Genomic DNA, 13807 nt, shown 5'->3' on the forward strand with positions numbered 1-13807 from the left:
ACGATTCTGATGGTATTCTATCAATTCCAGGGGCTTTTTTCCTTGGTAGTTGTTGCAGTGCCCATACTACCTCTTCCTCTAAAATATCCAGTTCTAGACCTTCCTGCTCCAATCTGTTGATGTTTGTTTTTATTTGCATACAGTTCTTCTGTGTATTCCTGCCATTTTTGTCTTTTATTAACCCTTACAAGCAGTGAAGGTTGTCTGGATATTCTTTATGTGTGCAAACAGATCTCTTGTGTATGCTGTTTTGTTATTATATTCCATTTCTTTATATTGTTCGTTCCAATATTTTTTCTTGCATTTTCTGGCTGTCCTTTGAAACTCTGCATTAAGCCTTCTTGTCTTATCTCTGTCTCCAGTAGCTTCAGCAATTTTGATGGCTTCTTCTGACAGCCACTCACTCGATTTTACATGAGATGTATTGCTGTGCTGTTTCAGTGACAATGTTTCTTATTTACTCCCAAAGTACACCTGATTGCCTTTCCATATAGTTTTTTTTTTTTTATAAAAACACCAAACATGAGAGGTTTTAGAACCTATAGTACCATGTTTGGGTTGGAGAAGATATTTGCTGACATTAGACTAACTTCTGTAGACTGTAATTTTCACAAAATATGTATAAAGTAAGGTTGTTCCAGAAAACTGTAGTTGAATGAATAAATGAGGAAGATGAAAAGTCGGTTCTGTGAGTTTGAAGTTGGACGCACGTGTTCAGACTGTTTTGAAAGAGAGAGTGGGAATTATAGAAGCCAATTCAGAAGAACAGTGCCCATGGAAGTATCTGTAGAAAAGACATGCAGCAGAAATAGTATGTTTATGAGACAGTTAGAGAGGAGTCATTAATTAACCTAATAGCCCTCTTCTAAATGGAATCTAGAAGCCTGAGAGAGGTTTTGGGGGCACAAGTGGAGAAATACCATCAGGGCCTTTCTTTGCATCAAGATTCGTCAAAATCCTTTTGACGGAAGACCACAGGAGGCATTGGGAATGGTGGGAGGTGTTTTACCAAGATCATTAATACACGAGTAGGAAGTATAGTGGGATGCTAGCAGGTCTGGTTTTGACAGAGGTAGGAGCAGAGACGTGCAAAAATTGCGGCCACCGGCTTTGGCTAGAGACCAGAATGCTAGGCTACCATTAGGGCAAGAAGCAAGTTTTCTACTCTTTAGTCTGTTCAAAATCTAGTTTGGACTGCTTTACAATTGTTGCAGGCAAAGAATGAAACTGAAGAATTGGAAACAAGCCAATTACGATATGCAAGATTCTTCTCTTGAACAGCCTTAGCACATTTATTGTAAAACCAAGGTTTAGATAAAGGATTCCATTCCTACAAGAATAATTTCACTGATATGATCTGAACAAACATTGACATCAGGAGTTTTGAAACAGTAGTCTGACCAAGGAAAAGAAATCTCGCAGGTCATCCCATTTTGCATTCTTGTAATGCCATGAGATAATGGCTTCATTGGAGAAGAGACAATCACCAAGTTGTGATCTGAGGTGCCTAAAGGACCACTCACTTCGAAGGGTTGTTTGTGAGAAAAAGGTCAAGCATGTTGGCTGTATGGTATCCTTGTAGGTAAATGAACAATCTGTGCAAGGTCATTAGTAATTGCAAAAGCCTCTTGACCAGCTGTGAACATTAAAATCACCTCACTGTTAGAAAAGTTGGACTGGAGAAAGTAGAGTTGCAAAGAGAGGAAGTCAAAGAGCTCCAAGCGATTAGTGGAATTGGGAGAATGGTAGAGACATTTTAAGCCAGAGAAGATTCCAAATTACCAAGTCTTGGGACAGACATATGCACAAGTACCACCTTTGAGGAGAAAGGAATCATACAGTGAATAATTTGGGCAACTGAGATAAGCTTACTCTATTAGTTTGACAATTCATAGTGTATTCAATAGTAAGAAAAAGTGGGAGGGGGGGAATAACATGCTGTATGAAATGAAATACCCAGCTCCTTTGCAGAGTAGAGGTAGCAAGATTATATACTAGCTGATCCAGAAGCCTCCTAATGAGTTACCAATAGGTTTGCTCCGGTGTACTAACTAGCGGCCGGCCTTGGAACACTGTTTTAGAACTGTACCTTTGGAATGTAAGGAAGATTGGATATCACCATGATATTCATCATAACCTCAAAAGTCTTACTGCATGATGGAAGAGGTGGGGAAGGGTTGACCGGAACTTAGCTCTGGAGACTAAACATGGGTTCTACCACTTCAAGCCTGCAATAAGCAAAGTGGTGGTATTGCACTGGTAACACAGAGGGGCGGCATTCCTCCATGTGGCATGGGCACCACACCTTGACCCCTGCTTATGTTGGTTCACATCTGGGTAGTCACTCAGGATTACTAACAGTTCTACCATCATGAAGGTGCAAGCAAAGAATTTGGCTGTTACAGACCGTCCAGACTTCACTGATATTGGGTCCACTTGACTTGAATATCACCCGAATATCAGTTCCATCAATGTTTTAGACTCCCAGGTAGCAATTACAGCTTGTCTGTGACAACTTCAAGGACCAGGTGCATGTACACCAATGTTAGGGGTATTGTTAATAAATTTGATGAGCTTGAAGTACTAGTCAAGACATCAGAGATGTGGTGTCACACAGATATAAACAGTGCAGAATTGGAATTTCGAGAGTACAATGTGTACAGGAAGGGAGGAGGGGTTGTGGCGTTAAGGAACACAAATTCTAAGGAAGTGCATCCATTAGATGTAGGTGGACAATGCAGTGTTGAGTCTGTTTGGTGTGAAATAAGCACTGGGAAAGTTAAATGAGAGTAGGTGTGTGTGTGTTATAGGCCTAATGAATCTGATGAGTAAATCAGAATGTCTTATAATGGGGGATTTTAACTTTCCACATATTAATTGGAACTTGTGGATTTATTGGATGACTGTTCTATAGCAACATGTTCGAGAGGTAAACAGAGGGAGTAATACACTTGATGTGATTATTCATGCATTAAGAATTTGCAGATAAAGGAATCACTGGGTGACAGTGATCACAATGTACTGATGTGGGAATTACTTAAAGATGTAACTACCATCAAGGCTAAAGGGAAGAGCTTTTGCTTTCGTAAAGGTGAGTACAGAGGTCTCAACTGATGATGTTACCAACGTTGAATTCTAAATGGGAAGCCTTCTGGGACTTAATTTTGGTGGCTACTAGGCTTTTCATTCCAACTAAGAAATACTGTTCAAGGTTTAGGCCTAAATGGATGTCAGATGATTTAATGAGGCTTGTGGCAGAGAAGAAGAAGAATGTATGGAATGCATATAAAGTATAAGGTGACACAGAAGCCTATGGCAGGTATAAAACTAGTCTGTAATGAAGTTGCAAAGGATTCTTTAAGTATGTAAACTCTAGAAGGAAAGGGATGAATCAGATTGGACCACTTACATAGATGAGTTGACTATTGATGATCATGCTTAGGTAGCTGACAAACTGAATGAGAAATCATTCAATGAGGGGAGTGCAAGAAGTTTATCAAATGTTAACAGGGATCTAAGTGATTTTGTAATAACTGAGAGCAAAGTTGAGTTGAAATTGTTAAAGTTAAACATAAGGAAGGCACCTGGGGTGGACAGGATCTATCCAGTTATATTAGGGTAGGTCCCCATGGACTGGATGTGTAAATGTATTAAAAGTAACTACAACATGTGTTTCGGAGAAAATAATGGAATCACTGGTTAAAGAGAGGTCTTGTCTGACCAATTTTATTGGATACTATGATGTGGTCACAAAGGAACTGAATACCAAAAATAATTTTGATGTGAAATACAAGTATATGATACTTCGATTTCAGGAAAGCTTTTGATAATGTTGCACATGGAAGACTGCTGTACAAATTGGAGGTGTATGGTAATCAATGGACACTGCTCTTCATGGATTTCCCCAGGTTTTGGTGTTAGGCCCATTGTTGTTTTGTATATTTATCAATGATATTGATGAAGGTATATCAGGTTTAATTTCCAAGTTTGCAGGGTTGTTAACGACAGTATGTTACTCCAATTGGATCTAGATAAGTTGGGAAAATGGGCTCAGAAGTGGCAACTGGAGTTTAATATTGACAAATGCTGCTTTTTTTTTTTTTTTGGTAGTTGTTGGCGCATCGGCTTCTGTGGCCATAATGCACCTCCCAAGGTTTTTGCAGTACTTTGATCCTAACCCGCGACCTTTGGGTTGCCAGGCAGGCACTTTACCCACCCGGCTAGCCAGGTCGGCCTTGACAAATGCAAAGTACTGCATATGGGTAGCAATAACCGAAGAGAAACATACCAACTGGGTGGTACTACACTCAGGGAAGTGGAAAAGACCTGGGGGTAAATGTGCAGTCAAATATGAAATGAAGTTCGCTGAGCAGTGCAGGTCATGGAAGAGATTATCCCATTATACAAGGCAATGGTCAGGTGACACCTAGAATACTGTATATAGGTCTGGAGGCCTCATTTTAGGACGGATGTAGAGTTGCTAGAATGAGTACAAAGAAGGGCAATAAGATTGGTGAGGGGAACAAAGATGTGCTCTTATGAAGAAAGGCTTAAGTTCTACAAATAGCAGCACCTGCGAGGTGATCAAGGCGAATGCTGATGGGATTCTTCCTCAGACTAAGAACCTGAGAGGGCACAGTTTCAAATTGAGGAAAGATAGTTGCAGAATAGATATGTGGAAATTTGTGTTTAGTCAGTGATGTTTGATTGGTGGAACAGGCTTCCATCTTTTGTTGTGGAAGCTAATAGATTTAAATTTAAGCCTGACAGGCATTTGGAATGAATGGAGGGGTGAAATGGGAGGTGTTTTTTTTTTGGCTAATGCTGCATAAGCTAGCTTTCTTGCATCATATGCCTCTACTAATGCTAATTATATCCTGAAGTCCTAAGCTTATATGATAAGCAAGGCAACATGCTAAGCTCTGGAGTTTGTTTCAGAAAATAGGAGTTGACCTCATTTTCTTTCAAGTAAAAATTCATATGCAGAGGCATATGATGCAAGAAAGGAAGCTTATGCAGCATCAGCCAAAAAAAAAAAAAAAAAAAAAAAAACTGCTCCCATTTCACCCCTCCGTTCGTTCAAAATACCTGTCCAGCTCAGCCTTAAATTTATTTAGGCTATCAACTTCCACAACAAAAGATGGTAGGCTGTTCCACCAACCAACTACATGCTGGCTAAAGGCAAACTTCTATCCTACAACTCTTTCCTCAATTTGAATTTATGCCTGCTCAAGTGATTATTCTGAGCAAGAATCCCATTCAAGACTTTATACATCTCAATCAGATCACCTCACAGGTGCCTAGTCTCCAGACACTGTAATCTGCAAAACTTAAGCCTTTCTTCGTAAGAGCAACCCTTCTCTATACTCATTCCAACAGCTCTACATCCTTCTTAAAATGAGGCCTCCAAACATGTATACAGTACTTAAGGTGTGGCCTGACCATTGCGTTATACAAGGGGATAATGACCTCCTTATTCCTGCTAGAAAAATTCCTGTATATTATTGACAAGACACCATGAGGTACTCTTCAGACCATCTGCACAATTACCCTCAGGTCCTTTTCATTCTCTACCCCTGTCAGTGTAGTACCACAGAGTTGATGCGTTACTGCTTCCCATATGTAGTACTTTACATTTGCCACCTCTCAACTTTTCTAGATCTTGTTGTAGCAGCGTACTGTCATTAGTGTCCTTAACAACCCTGGCAACATTTGCATCGTTTGCAAACTTGGACATTCAGCTTGATATACCATTATCAAAATCATTTATAAATACAGAAAACAATGGACCCCGAGGGATTCCACTAATAACATTAGTCCATGATGAGCTTACCACTCCCGCTCAATCATCCATGTGCAACAGTATCCAAATATATGATATCAAAGTTATTCCTTGCATCTAGTTCCTTTGTGACCACGTCATAGTATCCAATCAAATTTGTCAGACAAGACTTTCCCTTAACAAAACCATGCTGTGTCCGAGCTATAACTGAATTCTTGTCTAGATGATCCTATAGTGCTTCTTTAACCAGTGCCTCCATTAATTTTCCTGGAACAGAAGTTAAACTAACAGGTCTATAATTACTTGTGGCACCCTTTGATTCTCCTTTGTGAATTGGGGTCCATTTGCACATCTCCAGTCCATGGGCACCTCTCATAATTATGGCTAAGGGTTTGCTTACTTCCTTTGCTGCCTCTTTTAATATAACTGGATAGATTCCATTCACCTTGGGTTCCTTTTTTATGTTTATCTTCAACAATTTCTCCTCCACTTTCCTCTCAATCATTACAAAATCATCTAGCTCACTGCCAGAGTTTAATTCACCTCTGGCATTCCCCTCCCTGAATAAGTCCTCATGGGTGAATGTAGATGCAAAATATCTATTTTAGCCACCTGAGTAGGATCATCAACATCCAATAGACCAATCTGATTCATCTCTTTGCATGCCTAATCTCCTTTGTGACTTGGTTACAGACTGGCTTCCATGTCACCATATACAGTACTCTCCAAAAAGTATCTGCCGCTTAGTGCAATTATTTGTCAATCTCTACCCTGCCCTTGACCACTATGACATGCTCCATCCCCCAATTTTCCAGAGGGTTTAAATTGGGACTTGCACTGGCATTCTGACTTTTGTACATTCTTGTTAACTAAAGAACTGTCCTAAATATTAAGGTAGGCCTTGGTGGTCCTCTGCACCATTGCCACAGTGCAATTTGGTGGCAGAAATTCTCTAATCATCCTGTACACCTACCCATTTGATCAAAATAGGATGAAGTGAGATTTGCCACTTCATTACAACTGTTTTTATTGGTCCACCACACAAGGGAAGATTCCATTTTTGCAGGAATCAATAATCCAATAATGGGAACAACTTCCTTATATACCTGTTTTAAAGGGTTGACATAGAAGTACTGAAAATCACTTGGCTCTTACCAATGATCCCAAATTTGACACTTCAGGAACCAACCACTATCATTAAATGGCACTATAGTGGGTTGAGTTATTTTTTTGGGCTCTGTTAATCCAGGTTTAGAGCCAAAACAGGAATTTATTTTAACAGAGGATGTGCAAAGGTGTCTTTCAGGTTTTAAAAGTTCAGGGAGTTGTTGGAATGTTGCAGTGACATGGGCCAGAACTGCACACCACTGGTGTTTAAATAGATACAAGAAATTTGTCATAAACACTATTGAATAGTTCTAAATATTTGAAATGAAGAATTTCATTATGGCAAGTACAATATTCAGGAGAATTATAATTTTTATGACAAGCTGTATGAAAGCAATCAGACTATACTTTTGTCTGATTGCTTTCCCAGAGTCAGATCATATTTAGATGGACTTTGAGGAGCATGACAAATTTTTATAGGTAACTTAAACCTTCCTCTCACAAACTGGGGATGTGTCAAAAGATTTTTGAGCTATCTGTATGGTCATTATTTATTATTATCAGCCACATGGTGCAAGGAAGTCTGAGGCTTATGCTGCACCAGCAATAAAAAAAAATTGCCGAGTTAACCTGAGAGTCAAAAGTAGAAGGGAATCACCAAGAAAGATGATATCCAGCTTAGAACCCTGGTGTGCCAAGCCCATACTCACCAGATGTGAGCCCCTACAGTTAATTTATCCTGGAAGCAACAAAAACACTGATGGGAGAAGACAGGTGAAAGTAAAATACAAGAAATCATCAGTGTTCTTCTCGTATGTGAATGACAAAAAAAAAAAAAAGAGAGAGAGAGAGCTAATCCAGATAGACTCCATACCTGATCAAAGTGAAAAGTCATAGAAAGCCCAGTAGAAGTGGCAAATGAGTTGAATAGGTATGCAATGATCTTTACAGTTGAAAGACCATTGACAAGAAGTCAGACTGCATCCAAAATTTGGCAGTGTTATCAAACGATTATTGGTAATCTTGCATTGGGCCAACTATTATTATTATTACTAGCCATATAGTGCAAGGAAGCTTGAGACTTATGCTGCACCAAGCCCATACTCACCAGGTGTGAGCCCCTGGGGGACAGATGTGAAATTTACCAAGGAACAAGAAAGACATGGTGTCCTATAGATGATATAAAGGATGTTATTGTCCCTTTATATAAACAATGGCAAGACTGAGCATGAAAAATGGCTTAGAAGATGCAGATAAGACTCTCAAGGGAATCAATAAAATGAACCAGGGTTCACAAAAGCTGGATTTTGCCTATCATGTTAATTTACTAAGAAACATAAATTTCAGTTGTTATTATATTCTGTTTTGCAAATTATTTATATATTATGGTCCAGAAACAGTTATATTAAAAATGAAATATTTCTGAAAATCTAGGTATTTACGTGACAGTCTTCCCTTCATCAGTCCTCTTCATATTGCCATTTGGGGATGGTCATATGGAGGATATGTTGCAGCAACAGCTTTAACTGTGGAAGATACAGAATTCAAATGTGGAATTTCAGTTGCACCTGTAACCAGTTGGCTGTATTATGGTGAGTATTTCATAGTCTTTGTATAACTTTTGGTTCAGTGAAATAATTATAAGAGAGTTTTTGAACAGATTAAAATCACACTGTAGAACCTATGCCAATTTCTCAGATTAAATGGCTGCTGCTATTTGTATAGGGTTATACAATAAAATTTTATTAAAAACAAAGAGAATATGCTGGAGGTGTTTCCATTCACCCTTTGTATTGCAGTGTAGGAATATGTTAATTGATTCTTGTCTGGATAAATTAGTAAAATACAGTCATGTATCCACATTTAAAACCTTTTTACATCCACAGTTGGTTTCCAACACAAGCAGAAAAGTGAATTGGTGTTGTTAGTTGTGTGACATAGAACTCCTGTGAAAGCCAGATTTAAAGGTGCCTGGGCCCTAACATTGTCCACACTGCCATGGGAAGGCAGGTGAGGCATCCAGTAGATTTTTAATAGTACTCTAGTAGGCCCTACCACTTAGCTTCCTAAGATTTCTGTGGCTAGGGCCTAATTGAAATTAGGGTAGAGTTAAATTTAGATTAAGAGCGGTGGGAAAAAGGTACCATGTAAGGGAGCATGATGCAGAGCTGTATGTTGTCAGGTGAGAGAGAGACACATTTACAATCTGCATTATATTTTTTTTTCCGCACACATTGGTGTGGGATGCAATGGTGTGTATTGTAAATTTAAATAATAAGAATATAAAACTAGGGTTAGCATGTACGGTTTTTGTTCTTTCTCTCACTTTCTGCACTGCAGGCCAAGGGAGAATGCAGTGTTTGTGTTGTTAGTAAATATAAAGTAATGTAAGTTATTATTAACTTTGTATTCTTTGGCCAATTACATTTGCCCTTTCATTCATTCATTCTACATTGCATCTGAACAATGATTAGAATCTTTGAATGTTGAGTCGTTTAGCATGCTTTACTAATATACAGCCACTCCCCGAAAGTTGGAATTTCCCTAAATGCTTATGTAGCAATTTGATCGAATCAAAAAAGAAATGTTTGACAAACGTGTAAATAGAATTATTTATTCAATTTTATCTCATGCACATGAAAAATTACAAAAAGAGAGAGGAGACAGGCGTAACGTCAATAAGTTTTACTTTTCGAGCATCGTTGCCAGAATTAAGCGATGTGGAGATTGGCAAAGGCACATGATGCAAGAAAGCAAGCTTATACAGCATCAGCCAAAAAAAAAAAAAAAACTCATTTTACCCATCCACTCGCTCCATATGTTTGTCTAGTTCTGGGTGGAATCTATTTAAGCTATCAACTTCTACAACAACAGGTGGAAGTTTGTTCCAGCAGTAAAACACATCACAAAATTTCTCTACAGCTGCAGAATCTTGAATGGCCATTGTACTCAGAGGCAATCACTTCTGAATCTGATTTTCCATCTTTGATATATAGCACCTGAATTTTGTGATCACTGTTGAAGCAGCGAGACCCAATTCCATGCAATAGATGACAAACTTTGTCCAGCTTCATAATAAATCAATTTTGTTTTTTTTCCTAGCACTGCCAGCACTTGCAATTTCCATTGAAATAAGTAAATAGGAATGAAGAGAAGATTCAGAAAATGTATTTATGTTTTTTATATGATTGAAGATTTCAGTGAAGGGGAATCCATTTCACCAATCAATATTATCGTAAATTCAATAAGATCAAGTTTACTACATGTATATAATAGATTGCACTAACAGGAAAGCCCAAATTGTTTTATGGTAGTGACCTTTAGAAAAATTGATAACGATGAAAGTGTAGTGCAATTTCCATTATAAAAATGATCTTTTAGAGAGAGAGATAAATAGCTTTGTTATATAGCAAAAATTTCAACTTCCAAGGTCTTGGAACGAATTACGAAAAAAAAAAAGTATTATTGGGTTCACATTATGATATCTCCATTTATTCCTACAGGATGCAAAATAAGTTTGGACCATCTGGCAAAAACTTACGTAAGCCGGGGAGTGGCTGTACTTAAAATGTTATCTTTCAACAAGTTGTGGGAGTTTAGATGAATTTTAACCCACTGAGTGCCATTCTCAGATGTGTCCATTTTTTTCCTAAGTAATAATATTACTTGTTTGGGGTTCAGAGGGGAACAGGTATTCTGTGTATTATCAGACACTCAGTCAAAAACACTGATGGATCCAATATCTTTCTATTTTATTACCTTATTTCTTGGAGAAGGTTTATCCGTTACATATGTGCCTACTGACATGAGGTCTTTGATGAGCCCCTCAGCAGTGGTAATGCCCATTCATTGAAGTAGGCTGTCTGTCGATGTCTTGCACCAGACACCCTTATATTTTTTTTGGTAGTTGTTGGTGCATCGGCTTCTGTGGCCAATGCACCTCCCAAGGTTTTTGCAGTACTTTGATCCAAGCCCGAGGTGGGATTCAAACCTGTGACCTTTGGGTTGCCAGGCAGGCACTTTACCCACCCGGCTAGCACACCCTTATATGATAAGGTTATTGTAGAGACAATAGGCTGTCTGCCAAATTCCTGGGCTATTGCTTCTTTGAGACTTAAGTTATTGTTATATTTATTTACTTTGTACAATGACAAGTCTCAAGATCTCCCGTAACTACTATCTGGGCATTGAGAAGGAACAGTGAACCATCTCTTGGACACAAAAGGTCGGGTTTCCGCAATTTGATATCGGGGCTCGTTTCGGACCACCCAAACCTTCCGGTTGCATCATGGTGCATAAAAACACCTCTGGGAGATGTGAGCAAGTGACTCAACCGCATTGCATCCAGCCCTAGAGAGAGAGAGGGTAGGAAGAGCGTTAATCCTTGTTCTTTTAAGGTATTCATATGCATGGCCAGACTACTTGGTTCCGTTGCTGAGATTGTACTTTTCCCAACGCATGTAAGCAAGTGTTGGCTCTACTGATGCCTTGCTTTCAAGTAAGACACTACCATCATATTGCAGCCTCTTGGTGTTACTTAACTCATTTTGTATATGAACAGTGTTAACTAGCTCTCTAGTCAAATGTGAGGGGGATGGTATTCCAAGACCACCTCCTGTGATGTCAGCATAAATATATGCAGACTGTATCAACCATCCCACAAATATCTTTCAAGGAACATAGAGATTTTATTTAGTTCACAATTTTATGGACTCTCTTGCTCTTCAAAGTTGTTGTTATTTGGTTTTTAGGAGCATTAGCAACTAAGTCCATATTGCTCTGGGGATATGTGGTGGTCACCAGCTCCAACCCTGGTCTAATCAAGAAGCGTGTGGTATGCACTGCTGCTCCTGCCCTTCAAAGAATGAACTATTCATCTGTGAGTCCAGTATTTTAAGGTATGAAACTAATTATTCTTCCCAAAAATTCATTCAGGAAGCTGACTTTTGGTATGCTAAAGTAACTTTTTTTTTCTTAAATTTTCAGAATAGTGAGATGTAAATCAGTATGGTCCCAGGTGTCAATGCACTATATAAATAAAAACAATAGTTCTTTTTTAATTTGCACCATGAACAAGTAAAGTATCAACTTACAATGTATTCTCATTGGGATGGGACAAAACAAACTCATAAATGTCAAAGACTGTGGACGAGGTGAGATGACAGTTTTTGGCAGGCATAATGTGCAATACATATCCAGAACTGCACATCTGAGAGAGGAATAAAATCCTTAAATTTATGTTGCAGTTTCTTATAATGGATGATAATGCTTTCTTTCCTATAGAGCAGGGGTGGCCAACAAGTCAATCGGGGCACAACGAATTTTAAATATATATAAAAAATAGATTAGTCAAAATCTAAATGTTATTACCGGTATTATTATGCACCCCACTGAATACGCTTATTACAAATCCTATTGAACCACATGACTACTCTTGTTGCTGCACAGCCGCTAGGCTTGTCTAGTGAAAATTCACACAGTTACATTGTGGAGAGCATAGTGTTGAATTCTTATTTAGCTTACTAGTACCCTAACTTTTAATACCCTTTGATTTAAACTGAATATTACAAAAAAGAGTAAAACGTATCATTTCATCAAGCATGGGAACTAGAATACGTTTTTGTAAAGATAAAAGATGTTTGATTTGCAATGTTTCCATGGCTATACCCAAAAAAAGGCACTTCAACGCACTCCATGATAAATAATGACTTTAGAAAAAAATAAATAAGAACTTAAATTCAGATTATTTGCACAACAAAATTTCTTTGTGACATCTAATTTACTATCTAAAGCAGTAACTGTAGCATCATTTAAATTGAGTCATCTTCTTGCAAAAAAATGCAAACCATTTTCTGGTCAATTCATCAAAGACTCATTTTTGAAAATTTTAAGAACAAAAGTGAAATTAAGTGCTCTGTGATTCGACGCATCGAAAAAATGAGTAAAAATGTGAGCGAATAATTGCGTGTCCTTTTCTTTACAACTGGATGAATCTACAGACGTCGGCAATACAGCTTAATTGCTCGTTTTCGATGATTCTGCCACTAGAGAAGAACTAATGGGTATGGTTTCGTTAAAAGAAAGAACTAGAGGTCTTGATATATTTAACGCATTCAAAAATTTTATTACCACTATTTAAGCTCGCATCTTAACAGATTCATTGCACCAGAAGGATGATGAATTCCCAATTTTTTCAGTTACCACTATCATGGAGTCTGCTGACGAGGCTAGTGGGAGCCAGATGTGTTCAAAAGCCGCTAAGTAGATTTTCTTATTTATTGATTTGAAATTATTGTTTTTCTAAAACTTTTTTGATTTAAATTTAGTAGTATAGCATTATTTTGTGTTTTTCTGATTAATCTGGTTTATTTATTCTTTATTTGGCGTTGTAATTGCATCATATCCACGTGTTACGAGTTGAACGAGAAGTTTTTTAGCCACTTTATTTACCAATTGATAAATCAAATTATTTTCTATAAGTAGCTTATAGACCTATTCAGGATCATTAGTTTATTCTGAATTGAGACAGCGAGATTTGGAAGTTAATTAATATTTAAGTGTCCGTAGATTTACCATTCGTAACTTGTGTGCCATTGTTATATGATACAACATACATCCCGAACTAGATAGCATTAGTATAGTATATAATATACTCAATTAATCAGCAAAATCTACTAATTTTGTTAAACTTCGTTGTCAATTAAATTGTACCTTTAACTAAACACATATAACGACTTAGATTACAAATGAAATATAATTAATACATAACTTGATATGGAAGTTATATAAACAGAACTCGTAGATAATATTTGATACTGAAAAATATATATAGCATTATAACTGTGTTGGCATACCAAGTTTATGGTATTTTGTACTGACATTTAAATTTTATTGAAATTAACTCAAAATCATGACTCA

General features: G+C 37.7%; 1 protein-coding gene across 2 annotated transcripts in view; it reads left to right on the top strand.

Moving 5' to 3' along the window:
• LOC150076411 (inactive dipeptidyl peptidase 10-like) overlaps nucleotides 1–13807 on the top strand; it is a 1373013-nt gene that overhangs the window by 1333387 nt on the left and 25819 nt on the right. For both annotated transcript variants that reach the window (XM_090387020.1, XM_090387021.1), the window contains exon 18: nucleotides 8324–8481. In XM_090387020.1, coding sequence (XP_090243146.1) covers nucleotides 8324–8481 — 158 coding nt within the window. The remainder of the gene's footprint in view (nucleotides 1–8323; nucleotides 8482–13807) is intronic.

Source organism: Mastigoproctus giganteus, chromosome 13 (genome assembly GCF_048544385.1).
Source record: "Mastigoproctus giganteus isolate SK-2022 chromosome 13, ASM4854438v1, whole genome shotgun sequence".
NCBI lineage: Eukaryota > Metazoa > Arthropoda > Arachnida > Uropygi > Thelyphonidae > Mastigoproctus > Mastigoproctus giganteus.